The 15,935-nt window shown below is 48.7% G+C and overlaps 1 protein-coding gene across 1 annotated transcript; it reads left to right on the top strand.

Annotated features, from left to right (window-relative positions):
• The first annotated feature begins 4,389 nt into the window (after positions 1-4,389).
• On the top strand, positions 4,390-13,023 carry SYCE1 (synaptonemal complex central element protein 1). The gene is made up of 13 exons (XM_024121477.2): positions 4,390-4,475; positions 7,871-7,933; positions 8,571-8,630; positions 8,971-9,045; positions 9,696-9,743; positions 9,993-10,047; positions 10,754-10,843; positions 11,089-11,152; positions 11,956-12,022; positions 12,099-12,222; positions 12,287-12,397; positions 12,549-12,636; positions 12,881-13,023. Exons 1-13 carry the CDS (start codon positions 4,406-4,408, stop codon positions 12,956-12,958), a joined length of 993 nt encoding a protein of 330 aa, XP_023977245.1. The 5' UTR covers positions 4,390-4,405; the 3' UTR covers positions 12,959-13,023.
• Positions 13,024-15,935: the final 2,912 nt, after the last annotated feature.

Here is a 15,935-nt window from a genome sequence, read left to right as displayed (position 1 = left end):
ATATACTCAACATTATATACCATTAGGGAATTACAAATTAAAATCATGAGATATCACACCACACCTATTAGGAATGCTAAACTCCAAAAATATGACAATACCAATTGCTAGAGGGTGAGGAACAACAGGAACTCTCCCTCCTTGCTTTTGGGATGCCTGTACAGCCACTTTGTAAGACAGTTTGGCAGTTTTCCTTTCCAAAGCTAAGCAAGTCTCACCTTGGGATCCAACAATCATGCTTTGAAAATCTATGTCCAAATGCAAACAAGGATGCAATTATGCACAGCAGCACTATTCAAAAATGGCTAAAAACGTGAAGAAATCAGGATATGCTTCAATAGGTGAATGCATAAACAAATTGGGGTACATCTATGTCAAGGCGAGTAGAATATGCCACCCCAAAATATGTCTCTCTGACATAAGGATTATTTCAGTCTGCTTAACAAAAAAAGGAATCTGAATCCCTGTTTGTGAGTTATAGGAACCTCAGGAACTGAGGATGGGGTCCCTGAGGATAGGCACAAGATACAAGATTATAGTCATAACATGACTGCATTCTTCTGTATTTTATTTTATTTTATTTTATTTTTGGCTGCACTGGGTCTTCGTTGCTATGTTCAGGCTTTCTCTAGTTGCGGCGAGCGGGGGCTACTCTTCGTTGCGGTGCACGGGCTTCTCACTGCGGTGGCTTCTCTTGTTGCAGAGCATGGGCTCTAGGCGCGCAGGCTTCAGTAGTTGTGGCTCGTGGGCTCTAGAGCGCAGGCTCAGTAGTTGTGGCGCACGGGCTTAGCTGCTCCGCGACATGTGGGATCTTCCTGGACCAGGGATCGAACCCGCGTCCCCTGCATTGGCAGGCGGATTCTTAACCACTGCGCCACCAGGGAAGCCCGATTGCATTCTTCTTAAACGAGCATGACCTACACTCACACGAGATGGTTTTCTCTTGTATGCACACTGACATAGGCACCTACAGTCTGAACTGCAGACCTTTGGCTTCACCACCTCCACTGACAGCATTAGCTTCACCTGCTGTGAACCACCTCCTATACGATTTCCAGAACCAGAAAGCATCGAAGAGCTCATGCTCACGTATAATCACGTTTCACAGGCCCAGAGACTGTGCACTAGCGTCTGGGCAACTCTTGCTGTCCTCCCTTGATGGCAAGAAGCTCTTCCACTTGCTAAAACAGCAACTGTGCTGTTGGTGGTAAATGCAAGGCTCTGGCTTTGGGCATCAGGTCCTCACAACAGAGACTGGCCCTGATTGCCCGTGTGCCTCAAAAGGCACACAGACTTCATTTGTGACTCTGGGGCTGGGAGCCCAGGAGTCACACCTGGCCCCTGGCCACATTAATCACCCATCCTTGAAGAATAAAATTGCTCATTTTCCAGTCTTTTCTCTCTCCTTTACAAAGAGCAGAGACCGAACGCTGGGTGGTAAGGAAACTCTTGCTCAGTGAAGCAGTAGGAGATTCAAGGGTTATTCCATGCCACACAATCCACAGTTGGCAAGCTTTCTGGAGGACACAGGGCTGAGCCCTAAGCTCACATGGCTCACTGAGACCATGCGGCCGCAGTGAGAAACTGCCCGTTGGGAGGCCCAGCGGCCCCCATATCCTTGCGTCTTAACGAGCATGAGTGTCAAAAGTTTATTACAACTGGAAGGCCAAAGAACTGTAGGGTAACAGTCTGCTGTTTGGATGTTGTGGCCAGGGCCACACTCAGTGTTTGGAGGGTTATTACTTCTCTTGGCAGGTTACGAGGCTGTGAGGGAAGAGACACTTCTCTCAATCACATGGATGTCGGGAATTGAACCACCCAGGGGGCTGTCTATGCTGCCCACGTAGCTATTCAATTGCACAGTAACATGGTCAGCTCAGTGACTGGCAACAGGGCTTGCCAGGGCCCAGGCTGGCCTGAGCTAGAGGACTGCAAATGCCTGCCTGGATGGTTGAAGGGCAAGGGCTGTCCTGGCTAAGACCTGTCTACTGCTGGCCACTTGAATAGGACAAAGAATCCATTCAGTCCCAGGAGGGCCCAACCAGCCTTCAAGTATGCAGCACGTGGGGGCTGGCAGGTCGCTACCCCCAGTCCTATATAAATCCACACATGTCTTCTGAGTGCTCTGTGTGTCAGGGCTGTGCTGGAACCTGGGGCTGCCCAGACAGAGGGGGCAGACAGAGGGTGGGAGGACAGATGGACACCCTGTGGGACTTCTGGGGCCCTCCACAACACTTGACTGAGTAGAGTTAGATTTGAAACAATCAGTGACCAGAGTAGACATTTCATTCTCCTATCAGAGCCCAGTACTGGGGTACAAAAAATCAATGGTTCAGCTTAACTTCCTGACTCATGTGTGACGCTGGGCCACTCCTACCCTTCCTGGAGGCCTCACAAAGATGGAGAGTGAGGAGGGGGAAGAGGACCAGTTATGCTTAAACCTAACTCTAACCCTAATCCTCTGATTCTAACACCCTAACCTATAACCCTAATCCCCTGATATATAACCCTAAACTGAAACAACCCTAGCCCCAGACCCCTAGACTATGGACCCTGACCCCCTAAGCTCTAAATCTTAACCATCCAAACCTGACTCTCTAATCCTGACCCATAACCCTCAACTCTGACCCCGACCCCAGCCCTAAACCCTAGCCTAGCACTGACCCTGATCCCCAACGCTGACACTGACCCTGGATTTTGAGCCAGAGCCCAACCCTAACCCTAGGGGTTAGGGTCCTTAACCCTGACCCTAACCCCTAACCCCAGGCAGTCTGTACAAGACGGGCTCTGGCTTCAAGGGTCATTTGAACCTTTGGTCTGTCCACATCTTGCATATGTCAGTTCATTCCCAAAGAAGTAGCCCCAGTAGCAAGGAGATCATGGTCCATTCTGCCATAGTTTGGGTCAGTAGTCCCTGACTTGAACCATGATCTTGGGCGGGAATGGCCATGGTCTCGAGTCTCTAATTCCTATCCCTGTCCCTGACCTTGATGCTGATCCTAACAATGAACAGTGACTCTGAATCTGGCCTCTGACATTGACTCTTGACCCTTTCCCTGACCCTGGTCCCCAATCAGACTCTTGCTTGGACCCTGAATCCTAATTCTTACTCTGTGACTTTTCATAACCTTATCCATATCATGAGAGCTATGGATTTTTAGACAGTATACTCACATTGATGTGACAGTTCAAGCTTTGAAAACTTCAGAAGGGTGCATGTGGTAGCAGTGACAGCCTTTGTAAAGGCTTAAGGTGGGTTTGAGCCTATTTATCTTGAGGAAGGAGGCTGGTGGCTTGAGCAGAGTGAGTGAGGGGGAGCCCAGCCAGGTTGTCCTTTGACAGCATTACATGAAATAATCTCATACCATGACGAGAATAGGAACTGTTCCGGCACAGGAAGCCCTCCTTACATCTTAGTTCTTGTTTGCGATTACTATTCCCAGACTATAGATGAGGAAAACTGACGGCAGCTCTTAGAGCAAGGTTTTGCGCAGGTAGTGCTCAAAACTGCTCCTCATGCTTCGTTGTTACTGTCGTGATTTGATCCCGGTCAACAGGTGAGGAAGACGAGAGGTGGGATGTCTTGGAACAGGATTTGTGCACAGTGAACACTCAGATGCCCGGACTCAGGCTGGTAACTGTCACCTGCACCGCCTGCAACCAGGTCCACCGGCCTCCCCCAAAACGTGAATTCTGCCCCATCCAGCGCCGGCAGGGAGCCTGGCTGAACCTCCCCTCCAGATGCAGCCCTGAGGTCCACCACGGTCCTTCCAGACCCACAGAGGAACGCGGCAGTTCTGCACCCCTAGCCCGCCCTACAGACCCGACATCGTCCACCCTTCGGCCCCGCCTCCCTTGAGAATGTGTCACGCAAGGCAGGGCCAGCCTCGGGATCACGCTGGGAAGAATCAGGGCCTCGCTGCACCCTTGCGCTCTCCTCCGCGTCCAGCCGAGAAGAGCGGCCAAGATGAGTCAGGTGGGGCCAACTCACGGCCTCGGTCCAGAACGCCCACACGGAGGTTTCGGGTAAACCGGAAACCTCGTCTAAGCGTACAAAGACGGAAATCAAACTCGGCTCCCCACAGCCAGATTCTGGCCCACTCGCCGCAACGCGGGTGACGTCACGTGGGGCGGGCTCTAGGAAGGCCTCTACACTCTCGCAGGTCACCGGCTCCTCAACCGGCCAATCGCAAGCCTGGAAGACCAGAAGCGGCCCTCGCCTGCTCTGCGCTGAATCTACACCGGGGGGTCTCAAGCATGCGCACTGGCGCTTGCCCAACTGTCTACTCCGCGGCCCGCTCTCGAAGGGATCCGGCGCGGGGCGGACTGCGCAGGCGTGCTGAGGGAGCCCCGCCCCCGGCGCGGGTTCCGTCCAATCCAAGCGGAGGCGCCAGACTGAGAGGAAATGGCGGGGCGCTCGGGGCCTTCGAACGCGGAGCAGGCGGGAGCCGTGGGCCGGGCTGAAGAGGGCCGAGGTAGAGCCGAGCGATAGAGGGCTGGGCGGGCAGGGAGCGCACGCGGGCGCCGCTTCGAGTCAGGGCGGACGTGGGGAAAAACGACTTTCGTCCCCTCCGGAAGGGTCTCGGCGGCTCTGCCGGCAGCCGCGAGGACTCACCCACAGGCCCGCGTTCTACATTCACTCACCTCCCGCTAGCCTCGTTTGCCCCATCTGCTCCGCTTAAGTAGCTAAAAGTAGGCAGAGGACATACTTTCGACTTGATATCACACTCAGATAACAGAAAGACTAGTGGGTAAAGGCTTTGCAGTAGCCCATCCGGCACAAATTTTAACATTTGAATTATTTTTCCCCCTTTTTGGTCACCTTCCTAGAGGATGACACAAAACATAGATGCATGGACTGGATAGTCCCTGTAGCCTAGATGGTGGTGCGGAAACGTGGGGAGGGAACAGCTAAACCCCATGCACAGTTCTGTGCTGATGGGCGTTCACGTTTTTTTCCCGCTTTTGACATAAATATTGCTTCAGTGTCATTTAACATACCTTTTGCATATTTAACCAAGCATATCTGATGGATAAATTCCTAGAAGTGGAATTTTGTCTTCAAAACGTTGATGTAGCCAGACTGGCCTCCAAAAGGTTGCATCAGTTTCCACAGTCTGTCAGTTAGTGCCTGTTTCCCTACATCATCACAAACACTGAGCCTTATCAGACTTACTAATCTTTACCAACCTGCTAGATGCAACATGTTATTTTCATCTCTTTAATTATGACTGAAGGTAGTATGTCTTTTCAAATATTATTAGCCCTTTGTGTAGTTTTTGGTTAATTGTTCTCTCCCTTCTTATGCAGAAATGATTATTTACCTTCTCTATATTGTTTGATTGGTTGGTTGCTTTATTTTTTAAAAACTTTATTATGGATAAATTTAAGCATATACAAAAAAATATACAGGCACATGAAAAGATACTCAACATTGCTAATTATTAGAGAAATGCAAATCAAAACTACGATGAGGCATCACCTCACACTGGTCAAAATGGCCACCATCAAAATGTCTACAAATAATAAATGCTGGAGAGGGTGTGGAGACAAGGGGACCCTCCTACACGGTTGGTGGGAATATAAACTGGTGCAGCCACTATGGAGAACAGTATGGAGGTTCCTCAAAAAAAAAACACTAAAAATAGAGTTACCGTATTATCCAGCAATCCCATTCCTGGGCATATATCTGGCAAAGACGAAAGCTCTAATTCGAAGAGATACGTGCACCCCAGTGTCATAGCAGCACTGTTCACAGTAGCCAAGACGTGGAAGCGACTTAAATGTCTATTGACAGATGAATGGATAAAGATGTGGTACATATATACAATGGATTATTACTAAGACATAAAAAGTAATGAAATAATGCCATTTGTAGCAACATGGATGGACCTAGAGATTATCATACTAAGTGAAGTAAATCAGACAGAGAAATATATGATATCACTTATATGTGGAATCTAAAACTGGTACAAATGAACTTATTTACAAAACAGAAATAGACTCACAGACACAGAAGAGAAATTTATGGTTGCCAAAGGGGAAAGGGGTGGGGGAGAGATAAGTTAGGATTGGGATTAACAGATACACACTACTAAATAGAAACAAGGACCTACTCTATAGCACAGGGAACTATATTCAATATCTTGTAATCTATAATGGAAAAGAATCTGAAAAGTATATATATAATATAACCAAATCACTTTGCTGTACACCTGAAACTAAAAACACCATTGTAAATCAACTATACTTCAATTAAAAAACATTTTTTTAAATATTTATTTATTTATTTATTTGGCTGTGCTGGGTCTTAGCTGCAGCACACGGGATCTTCATTGCAGCATGTGGGCTCTTTAGTTGTGGCATATGGGATCACGTTCCCTGACCAGGGATCGAACCCGGGTTTCCTGCATTGGGAGTGCAGAGTCTTAACCACTGGACCACCAAGGAAGTCCTAAAAAAAATTTTTTAAGTCAAGAACAAAGTATAATTACCCCATGAACTCATCTTTCAGTTTTAACAATTATCAGCTTTTGGCCAATCTTGTTTCCTCGTTATCCTCACCCACTCCCTACCACCTACTCCACTGTTTCATTTCGAAGTATCCCAGGCATCATAACATATCATCCATAGATATTGGGTTGGCCAAAAAGTTCATTCGGGTTTTTCCGTAAGATGGTATGGAAAAACCCAAACGAACTTTTTGGCCACCCCAATATTTGCATATATCTCTCTAAAAAATAAGCACTCTTTGCAGAAAAGTAACCACAATAGCATTGTCACATCTGAATAATGGCTACAGTAATTCCTTTGTTTCATCAACTGTCTAGTCAGTTTTCAAATTTCCTTGATTGTGTCATCACTTTTAAAAAGTGCTTTCAACTGAATCGAAATCCAAGTGTGGTCCTTTATTGAGATTGGTTGATATGTTTCTTTAATCTCTTTTTGTCTGTAAGGGTCTTCCTTTCTCCCTTTTCCCCCAAAATGTATTTAAATTAAAGAAACTGGGTTGTTTTTCCTGTGACGTTTCCCAGTGTGGATGTTACTAATTGCATGCCCATGTGCCACTTAAAATGTTCCTCTCTCCCTGTATTTCCTCTGAATTGGTTATTTAGATTGAGAGGCTTAACAAGTATTAGTGTCATTTTTTCACGAGAATCCTGCATTGAATTTTTACATTACATAGCTCATAATATGCAGTTATTTTTACTGTGATGTTAATGCCGTTAATAATAATTGCCTAGATCTACTAATTCATCAAGGCGTTAAAAATAAGTGCCTATATTGATTATAAGCAAGTTAATATGAAATATTTTACTTGGAGGCTGCAGAATAACAATTGTATATAGGAAAGCTATTTGTATTTATATATATTTAAATGAGACATCTTATTAGATTTTCTCACTATTCCTTGTAAGGTTTTTTTGGGTAATAGTCTCTAGAAATTTCTAGTTCATTATGCCACCTACTAGTTACAGTGATTTCTGACTCCTTGTTTCCAGTTTTTAATACCGCTTCCTTTTTTTTCTTTCATTATTACATCCTGAGCTTTGGCCAAGCCTTGAACAGTATCAGCAGTAAGAGTGTACGCCTTTCCTTGCCCTGAGTTTTATTAAGGGGAAATCTGTGGTGTCATTTCACCCTTTAGGAAAATCTGCCCATGAAGGGCCATTCACCCCTCGTGCAGTGTCTCCCTCAGGGCAAAGGAGAAGGCTCGCCGCTCTGGCTGCAGACCTGCCCTCAGCCCACCTCCGTCCCAGCCCAGTGTTAACACACCCTTCCTCAGGCTTCTCACTCCTACATAATTCTTTTTTTAAAAATCTTTATTGGGGCCTACATAATTCTTAAATGTTTGGTTTTCTCTCCACAGGGCAGGCCAAGTCCTCACAGAAAATTGAAGACTTGATGGAAATGGTGAAGAAGTTGCAGAAAGGTCACATGTCTCCTCTGTAACTGAGGCTCAGCCTGAGATTTGGGGTCAGGCAGAAGTGGAATCAATTCCAAGGCCCAAAATTCACCACCTTGGGAAATTAACTCATTTGTTCTCTCTTACTTTTAAAACAATTTTTTGAAGTAAAAATATGAACCCATGATTCAAAATTCAAGTGTAAGGGGATAAAGTACAAACGTTTTCCCAAAACTCAGCTGCAGTCCCCTTGCTGGCCATCCATTTGGTTCCCATGCACTCTGCTGGATCCAGGGTTTCACCTTCCCTCCGCCTCACCTCTGCCCCTCTCGCTTGCTCACCAGGCACCTTCCACCCGTGTTTCCACCTTAGGGCAGGCCTTGGTACTGACTGTCTCCCACCCACACCCAGGGAACAGCAAGGTCTGCCCGCCTCACTTGATTTGGGGCCCTCAAGGGGTCTTGCCATATCTGAAGAAGCACGTCCCACTCCACTTTTTAATCTGTTGCCCCTCCTCTGTTTCTCTTGACTGCACTTAACCACAACCTGACTCAGGTTCTTTATCTGTTCCTGTCTCCCCTCCCCAAAATGTGAGCCCTTGGAGGGCATCCACCTCCCTTCACCTGCCCTGTCATCTTCACTCAACCTCCTTGTTTCCCTGCAGCTGGAAGCCTAGAGCCCAGGATTGAGGTCCTGATTAACCGTATTAATGAGGTTCAGCAAGGTGAGCTCAGGACCTTGGCTTGTCTGCCAGGTGCGGTTACATGATTTGCAGGGCCCAGTGCAAAATGAAAATGTAGGGTCCCTTGTTCAAAATTACTGTGTTTTGAAACAGCAGAGCATTAAACTTAGCATGGGTTGGTCGGGCCCATCTAAATTCAGGTGCTATACTCACATGTTTATTAACCTGTCCTGCTGTCAACTGAGCCCAACAAGAAGGGCTTGGGCTCTGGAAGCCTTATTTCCTGCTCTGTAAAATCTGGGCCCCTCTAGGTTTGCTTAAAGACAAATGTGAAATGTTTGCAAGGACAGACACTTACACAATGTCCTGCGGTTTGGCACAGCAAAAAAGAAAGCCAGTGAGGAGCTAGGAGAGGCCCGGACAGTCTGGGAGACCCTGCAGAAGGAACTGGACTCATGTAAGCTTGTGGGGGATGACCCAGAGGTCCCCACAATGTCATGCATCCTTGAACCCAATATTCCAGTCAGCATCCTTGCCGTGGCCAAGGGCTCCTGCCCCCTCTCCAACCTCAGGTCCTACCAATCTTCCCCCTCCAAATCTGTGGGTGGGAGTGTTCCGGAAACACCCTCCAAGCATCCTCCTACCTTAGGGGCTTTGCTAGGAAGTTCCTCCAGATAGTACAGGTTCCTATTGCCTCACATCATCATTTAGTTCTCAGCTCAAATGTCCCCTTCTCAGAGAGGCCTTCCCCAGTTACCCCACCCAAAGACAGCACTCTGCCCACACCTAGTCACATGCCTCTTACTGCTTGATGTGTTTCTTCACAGCCCTTATCCAACTTCATGCAATGTGTTTATTGCCTCTTCCCTCCATGTAAACGCACTGCCATTCCACAGGGTCCTCACAAACACCCTTTATCAACTTGAGGGCCCTTTGATACTTACAGGGAGTATGGGCCCAAGAGGGGAAGGGGCTTACCTCGAGGGGTCTACATTTGGGGTTGGGGGTAGGGCTGTACCAAACCACGCATGTGAGCATGGGCAAGCCCAGTCCCTGAAGGTTCAGTGTGTGGACTTTGATGCCTGAACATGTTACTGCTTTTTCCAGTGAGTGGAGAGAAAGTACGCCTGAAAGAGATCTTGAGCAAAAAGCAAGGTAATTGCAGCTACTCTATCTCCAGGTTTTTGCCTTTGCCACCCTGCAGAAGCCCACTCTCTCTATAGAAGTAGAAGCCTTTTGAAACCTGAATCACCTTGCATCCCTCCTGTGGCTTCCACCAAACATGCAGTAAATGACAAAGTCCCATCAACTCCAGGAGACCCCACATGATCTGGCACTTTTACCTCTGCCCAAACCTCATGCCTTGATGGGTTCTCACGGGGCCCTCACTTCCTCTCCCTGCAGAGACCCTGAGGATCCTCCGGCTCCACTGCCAGGAGAAGGAAAGTGAGACACAGAGGTAAGAGCTTCCACCTGGCCCCTGCTCAGCTCTGTCCCTTCATTCTGGTAGAGAGAGAAAGCAGAGGAAATCGGTCTTAGACCCACAGCTCTCATCTTCTCCCTAAAACGAGGAGGCCAAGTGACTGTCTTCGCACCTTGACTCCAACAGTAGGCAGTAGTGTTAGGAGTATTCATTCACTGGGATGAGCATTCATTTGCTAGACTGGCAATTAAATTCCTTCGGCTGGTTTTTATTCTATACCCTCATACTTTCTGCAGGCTGTCTTGGCTGTCTACTCATCTGTCCCTTCATTTAGGCGTCAAGCCAACCATCTGTGCACCAGTCTCTCTCCATTCATCCATTATCCCTCCATCCACCCAACTACTTGTGCATCCGTGTCTCTACCTCCTGAATCTTTATTTTGCTCATTTTGTGACCGAGGCCCCAAGCCCCTAGCATACCAACTTTAAAACTGGTTGAGAAATTTACATGAGACTAATGTGTGTGTGCCTGTACTTGTGACCGTGCCCACATTGATCTCCCCAGTCTTCATGGTGACCTTTCCAGAGGGCATGAGCTCATGCCCCCCTCCCACAAAGTTACAGAGAAGGACCTCAATCTAGAAGATTAGAACAGACCTCAAGAGAAGGACGCGGAAGCCCCACCCCAGGCCCCTCCTAGGGAGACATTCAGAAAACATGACGGCTGCCTTGCCTCTTGCCAGGAAGCATACCATGCTGCAGGAGTGCAAGGAGCGAATTTCTGCCCTGAACTCCCAGATTGAGCAGGAAAAGAACAAACAGAGGCAGTTGAGGTAAAGCCCATTGCACAAGGCCTGGGGGGCTGGATGCATTGTAAGTGGGGGGATACTAAGAATGGGGGTTAGAAGAGGAGCTGGCTGAGCTGAAGCTTGGAGGGTCAAGGAGGCGAAGGTGCTCCCAGCAGAGTGAAGAGCATGGGCGAGCTCCCCCATGTCTCTGCATGAAGACCCCAGCCTGAGCCAGGTTGAGGAGGGGTGTCTCAGCCCACGGCCCCTCATCCTGTGTGATTGGTCCCCAGGTTGGATTTTGAGGAGCAACTGGAGGATCTGATGGGCCAGCATAAGGACCTCTGGGAATTCCACGTGAGTCACTCAGAGCCACTCCTTCCACCTTCCATGTCTTCTCTGGCAGCACTGGCCCCAAACTCACGTCATCCTCCAGGCCTCCTGCCTCTCAATTGCCGCACCCAGTTCCTGAGCAAAAGCCCTGGCAGCCGTAGGTCAGAAGCACGCTCAGTCCAGTTCCTCATCACCCTCACTGCCACCCGGTGTTGTCCTCTTCACTGGCCCTGCCCCCCCCTCCCTGATGCCCTCCCAGGGGCCTCAAGTGGTCAGGAGGGACCCTGATGAACCGAGGAGGGGTTATCCATCAGGGAGATCCATGGGTGTGTTTGGGGCCATCACAGACACAGGGCAGACAGTGGGGAACCAAGCAGGCCAGTGTTTGCCACCTGGGGATCCCAAACAAGAAAACAGAACGAAGGCAGGACGGCAGGGCTCAGTGTGGTCACGGAGTGGGAAGGGGAGGAGCTGCAGTGCTGGGCTAGTAACTGACTCTCCAGAGAACAGCCTTGATTTGTGGTGTTTGCAGGATGCCCCGTAGCGAATACCCCAGGGCTGATTTCAAGCCTCGCAGAATTCCTGAACACTAACCCTCATGAGCCTCTCCAGCATAGCACCCCAGGTATCTGGGGTGAAACGGCTCCAGGTAGGTGGACAGAATGGCCGCTGGAAAGGCCCTGAGGCTGGACCATGCCTGGCGTGCACGGAGGGCCAGAGTAGCAGGAAGTAAGGCATGCAGAGTAAAGACCAGATCCAGATCGGCTTCTCTGAGGCACATGGGAGGAAGCCAGGAGATGTGGACAGGCCGCCTTTCTACCCCTCAGAAGCCGGAGCAGCTGGCCCTGGAGATTGGCGCCCTGGACAGCAGCAAGGAGCAGCTGCTCAAGGAAGGTGAGGCCTGGAGAATGGGGATGCCCTGCCCTGCCCTGCCCTGCCCTGCCCTGCCATCTGTCCCTTCCTGCTGCAGAAAAGCTGGTGGAGGCAAAGCTGGAGGATGTGAAGCATCGTCTGTGCTCCCAGTTGGGAGCCAAGGGCTGCCCAGCAATCACTGAGGGGCTCTTCCTGCGCAGCCAGGAAGCAGCAGCTGTGGTGTAAGAGAGGGATGGGGAGGGGCGACGAGGGGGAGGAGCGGCCAGCACTGATGCCCCACCTCAGGCGTCTGTTTGAGGAGGAGAGCAAGAAGGCCCAGGAGTTGCTGGAGGCAGCCGCCCAGCGCCAGGAGCGGCTGCGGCAGAAGTGCCAGCAGCTGCAGCAGAAGAGGCAGAGGTGGGCACGGGCCCTTCCCTGCCCCGGCCCCAAGGGGAAGGTGGCTGAGGGAGTCTCTGCTCCCTCCTAGACTCTGTCACTTGGTCTCTTTACAACCCTACCCTTCTCCCTCCCCACCCTCTTGCCCTACCCCCCCCCACCTTTTGTCCAGGCTGAAGGAGGAGCTGGAAAAGCTTGGAGCGCAGGTCCCTGCTCAAGACCAGAGCAAGCAAGAGGAAGGAGCTGGCCCAGGAGAGGCTGTGAGTCCTGGAATCCGGGTCAGGGAGCAGAGACGGCTTATGAGAGGGGCTCTGGGTGGGAAGGCAAGGAGGGGGTCCGCAGAACGCTCAGAGGAGGGTCTTCAGGGAAGGGCATTCCCAAAGGGACACAGCCAGGGCAGAGGTGCAGAGCTGGCAGCGGTGGGATGAGGAAGGGCAGCACCCAGGGAGGGTGTGGGCACGAGGACGTGAGGAGACTCCCACGTCACACCCTGACCTCCCGCAGGCCAGTCCCACGCCCCCTGGGGCCAGTGAGGAGAAAGACCCAGAGCCGCCCACCAAGCAGAGCCTGATGCCCTCCTAGGCAAGGAGAGCCCACCCTGAACTGGAGCTTATGGGCTTCAGGAAATAAAGGCACTATGTCAACACAACTGCCTCAGCTGAGTCTGTGCTAGGTGAGGGGGTGTCCATCCCAAGACCCCTGGCACCGGGGACTGAGTGAAGCCTTGGCCACACTCTACCTCTTTGGCTTCAGCCAGTCCCACAGCAGGCACTCAGTAGATGCTTCCCTAACCTCACAGTCTCTGGTCTGCTCATCTCTAGGACTTGACATGTTCGGGGTCCCCAGGCAGAGGGATGCGAGACTGAGAGCCTCTCACCGTAGGCCCAGGGGTTCTGCAAACTGGTGTGTCCTGCTAGACTTGGCCAGTGATGGCGAAGTACCTCCCCGCCCCACTGCCCCGTGAATGGACCTGCTGTTGGTCTCCCGTCTCTGGGTTACCATTGCCTGTTGAGTGTTTGCAGGGCAGGTGACTGGTCACTTCAGGTCACACATCTTCAGATTCAGAGCAACCATGAACATGGAACTGTGCCCAAAGAGCCTATGTGTACCTAGACCTGATACAGACGACAAGATCCTAGAGTTCTGAGCCAACGGCTTTATAAAATGAGATTTGGGGGAGACTTAGTAGAATATGAGTATTTTTTGTATGTGGAAGCTATGTGAACTCTGTGGCCATACAGTGGACAGTTATCATACTACATTTTCCAAAGATGCTCGCATTAACATGTCCCATCCTGCACACTCTTCTGCAATGTGCCCTTGCAACATTTCCATCAAAGACGGAGAGTCTATTTTCTCCACTCCTCAGAACTTCCAAGGCCTTGCACCTTCTCTAAATATGAAAAGGCAGAAGTGGCACTGTGCTGGTACCAGGAGTAGCACTGCCAAATGTCCCTTTGGAGGCAAAATCATCCCCATTAGAGAACGATTCGTCTACAGTCTTAAAATTTTTTTTCAATACATTAATATTTCTATCTGAAAATTTTCATTCACATTACCTAAGCTGATAGTTTTCTTTTCATTAGAAATTCTCTGATGTACATAAAGTTGTTTCATTGAAAACTCTGACACACCAAAGATATTTATAAGGCTTTACTTTATTCTCAGTGTTCAATGAGCTGTCTCTGCCTGATAAAGGCATTCCTACATTTCTTGCATTCTTTGTCTCTTCATATGACTTGATTTTTCCATCAACTGACTGGGGATGAAAGATGACACCACAAGGAATTGTGCTGAATTTTCTACACAATTTGTGTGAATTTTCTACACAAGGACAGGTAACTTCTCACAGAAATCTGTCTCAAATTCATAAAATGAACTGGCCACAATGGACTGGTAGTGTTGTAAATAGATTACACATGGGAGGGCCCAACAGTGAATATTTATTTCTCACTCAAGTAAAGCACAAATGGACATTTTTTTGGGTAGAGTTGGGAAAATTTCTGCTCTCCATAATCATAATCAATTTTTTCTGTCTTAAGTCATGGTTTCCATCTCCACCCAGTGGCTCCCAAGGCAAACTGGGGTGGGGATGTGGGGAGTAGATTTGTGCTTCAGAACCACAGGGCATAAAAAGTCAGCAGGAATGCATGGAAGGTTTTTGTTTGTTTTTTTTTCTTCTGGCCTGGCCTGGAATTAATGTTTATTGCTTGTGTTCAAATTCTCCTGGCCACAGCTCAGTTATATGGTCCCACCCACAGTAAAGGAAGGCTGAGAAATGCAGGCTAACTGCGTGCCCCAAAGAAAAAGAAAGTGACTTTGGGTGTACATACAGCCAGTCTCTGCCATACATGATTTCTCCTCTGTGTGAGTCCTCTGATGTTTGCTGAGGTGTGATTTCTGGCAAAAGGTTTTTCCACATTCATTACACTCATAGGGCTTCTCTCCTGTGTGAGTTCTTTGATGTACAGTGAGGGCTGACTTCTGGAAGAAAGTTTTCCTACATTCTTTACATCCATAGGGCTTCTCTCCTGTGTGTGTTCTCTGATGTCTATTGAGGGCTGACTTTTCACAAAAGGTTTTCTGACATTCGTCACATTTATAAGGTTTCTCACCTGTGTGAGTTCTCTGGTGTACAGTGAGTTTTGACTTCTGGTAGAAAGTTTTACCACATTCTTTACATTCATAGGGTTTCTCACCTGTGTGAAGTCTCAGATGTACAGTGAGTTTTGGCTTCACACAGAAGGATTTCCCACATTCATTACACTTATAAGGTTTGTCTCTTGTGTGAGTTCTCTGATGTACAGTGAGCGCTGGCCGGTGGCCAAAGGATTTCCCACATTCTTTACATGCATAAGGTCTCTCTCCTGTGTGAGTTCTCTGATGTGCAGTGAGTACTGACTTCTTATGGAAGGTTTTACCACAATCACTGCATTCATGAGGTGTCTCCCTATTGTGAATCCTTTGATGAACAGTGAGGGATGACTTCTGGCTTAAGGATTTCCCAAATTCACTACATTCATAGGGCTTTCCCCCAGTGTGGATTCTCTGATGAACAGTATGGTCTGATTTATGGCAGAAGGATTTCTCACATTCATCACGTGCACAGGGTTTCTCTCCTGTGTGTATTTTCTGATGTTTCGTGAGATTAGACTTTTTATAGAAAGTTTTACCGCATACATCACATTCAAACGTTTTCTCTCCTAACTGAATTCTCTGAAGCTGAGTGGGATGTAATTTCTGGCAGAAATTATTCCCACTTTGATTACATTTATGCTGTTGCTCCTGGAGATGAGCTCTGTGAAGATTCAACTGTGTTGGTTTCTTACAAAAGGTATTCCCCCATTTGTTACATCTATGGTGATTCTCCCCTATGTGAGTTCTCTCTTGGGCAATGAGAGCTGACTTACCACAGGCCTTCCAATATTTCTTATATTTGTAAGCCATCTCACCCATACGAACCCTCCTATGTGTAAAGAATATTGCTTCCTTGATGAAGTCTCTCCCTTGTCTGTTACATTCAAAAGGTTGCTGCAGAGTTTGATTCTTCTTCTGATGC

The sequence above is a fragment of the Physeter macrocephalus genome, chromosome 20 (genome assembly GCF_002837175.3).
Source record: "Physeter macrocephalus isolate SW-GA chromosome 20, ASM283717v5, whole genome shotgun sequence".
NCBI lineage: Eukaryota > Metazoa > Chordata > Mammalia > Artiodactyla > Physeteridae > Physeter > Physeter macrocephalus.
Note: the sequence above shows the minus strand (reverse complement) of the source record. Positions and strands in the feature narration are given on the sequence as shown.

Excerpts from the sequence above, each read along its gene's own strand:
- SYCE1 (XM_024121477.2), top strand. The coding sequence starts at position 4,406 with ATGGCGGGGCGCTCGGGGCCTTCGAACGCGGAGCAGGCGGGAGCCGTG. Across the intron at positions 8,631-8,970 it reads TATTAATGAGGTTCAGCAAG|CAAAAAAGAAAGCCAGTGAG; the intron begins GTGAGCTCAGGA and ends GGTTTGGCACAG. Across the intron at positions 10,844-11,088 it reads AACAAACAGAGGCAGTTGAG|GTTGGATTTTGAGGAGCAAC; the intron begins GTAAAGCCCATT and ends ATTGGTCCCCAG.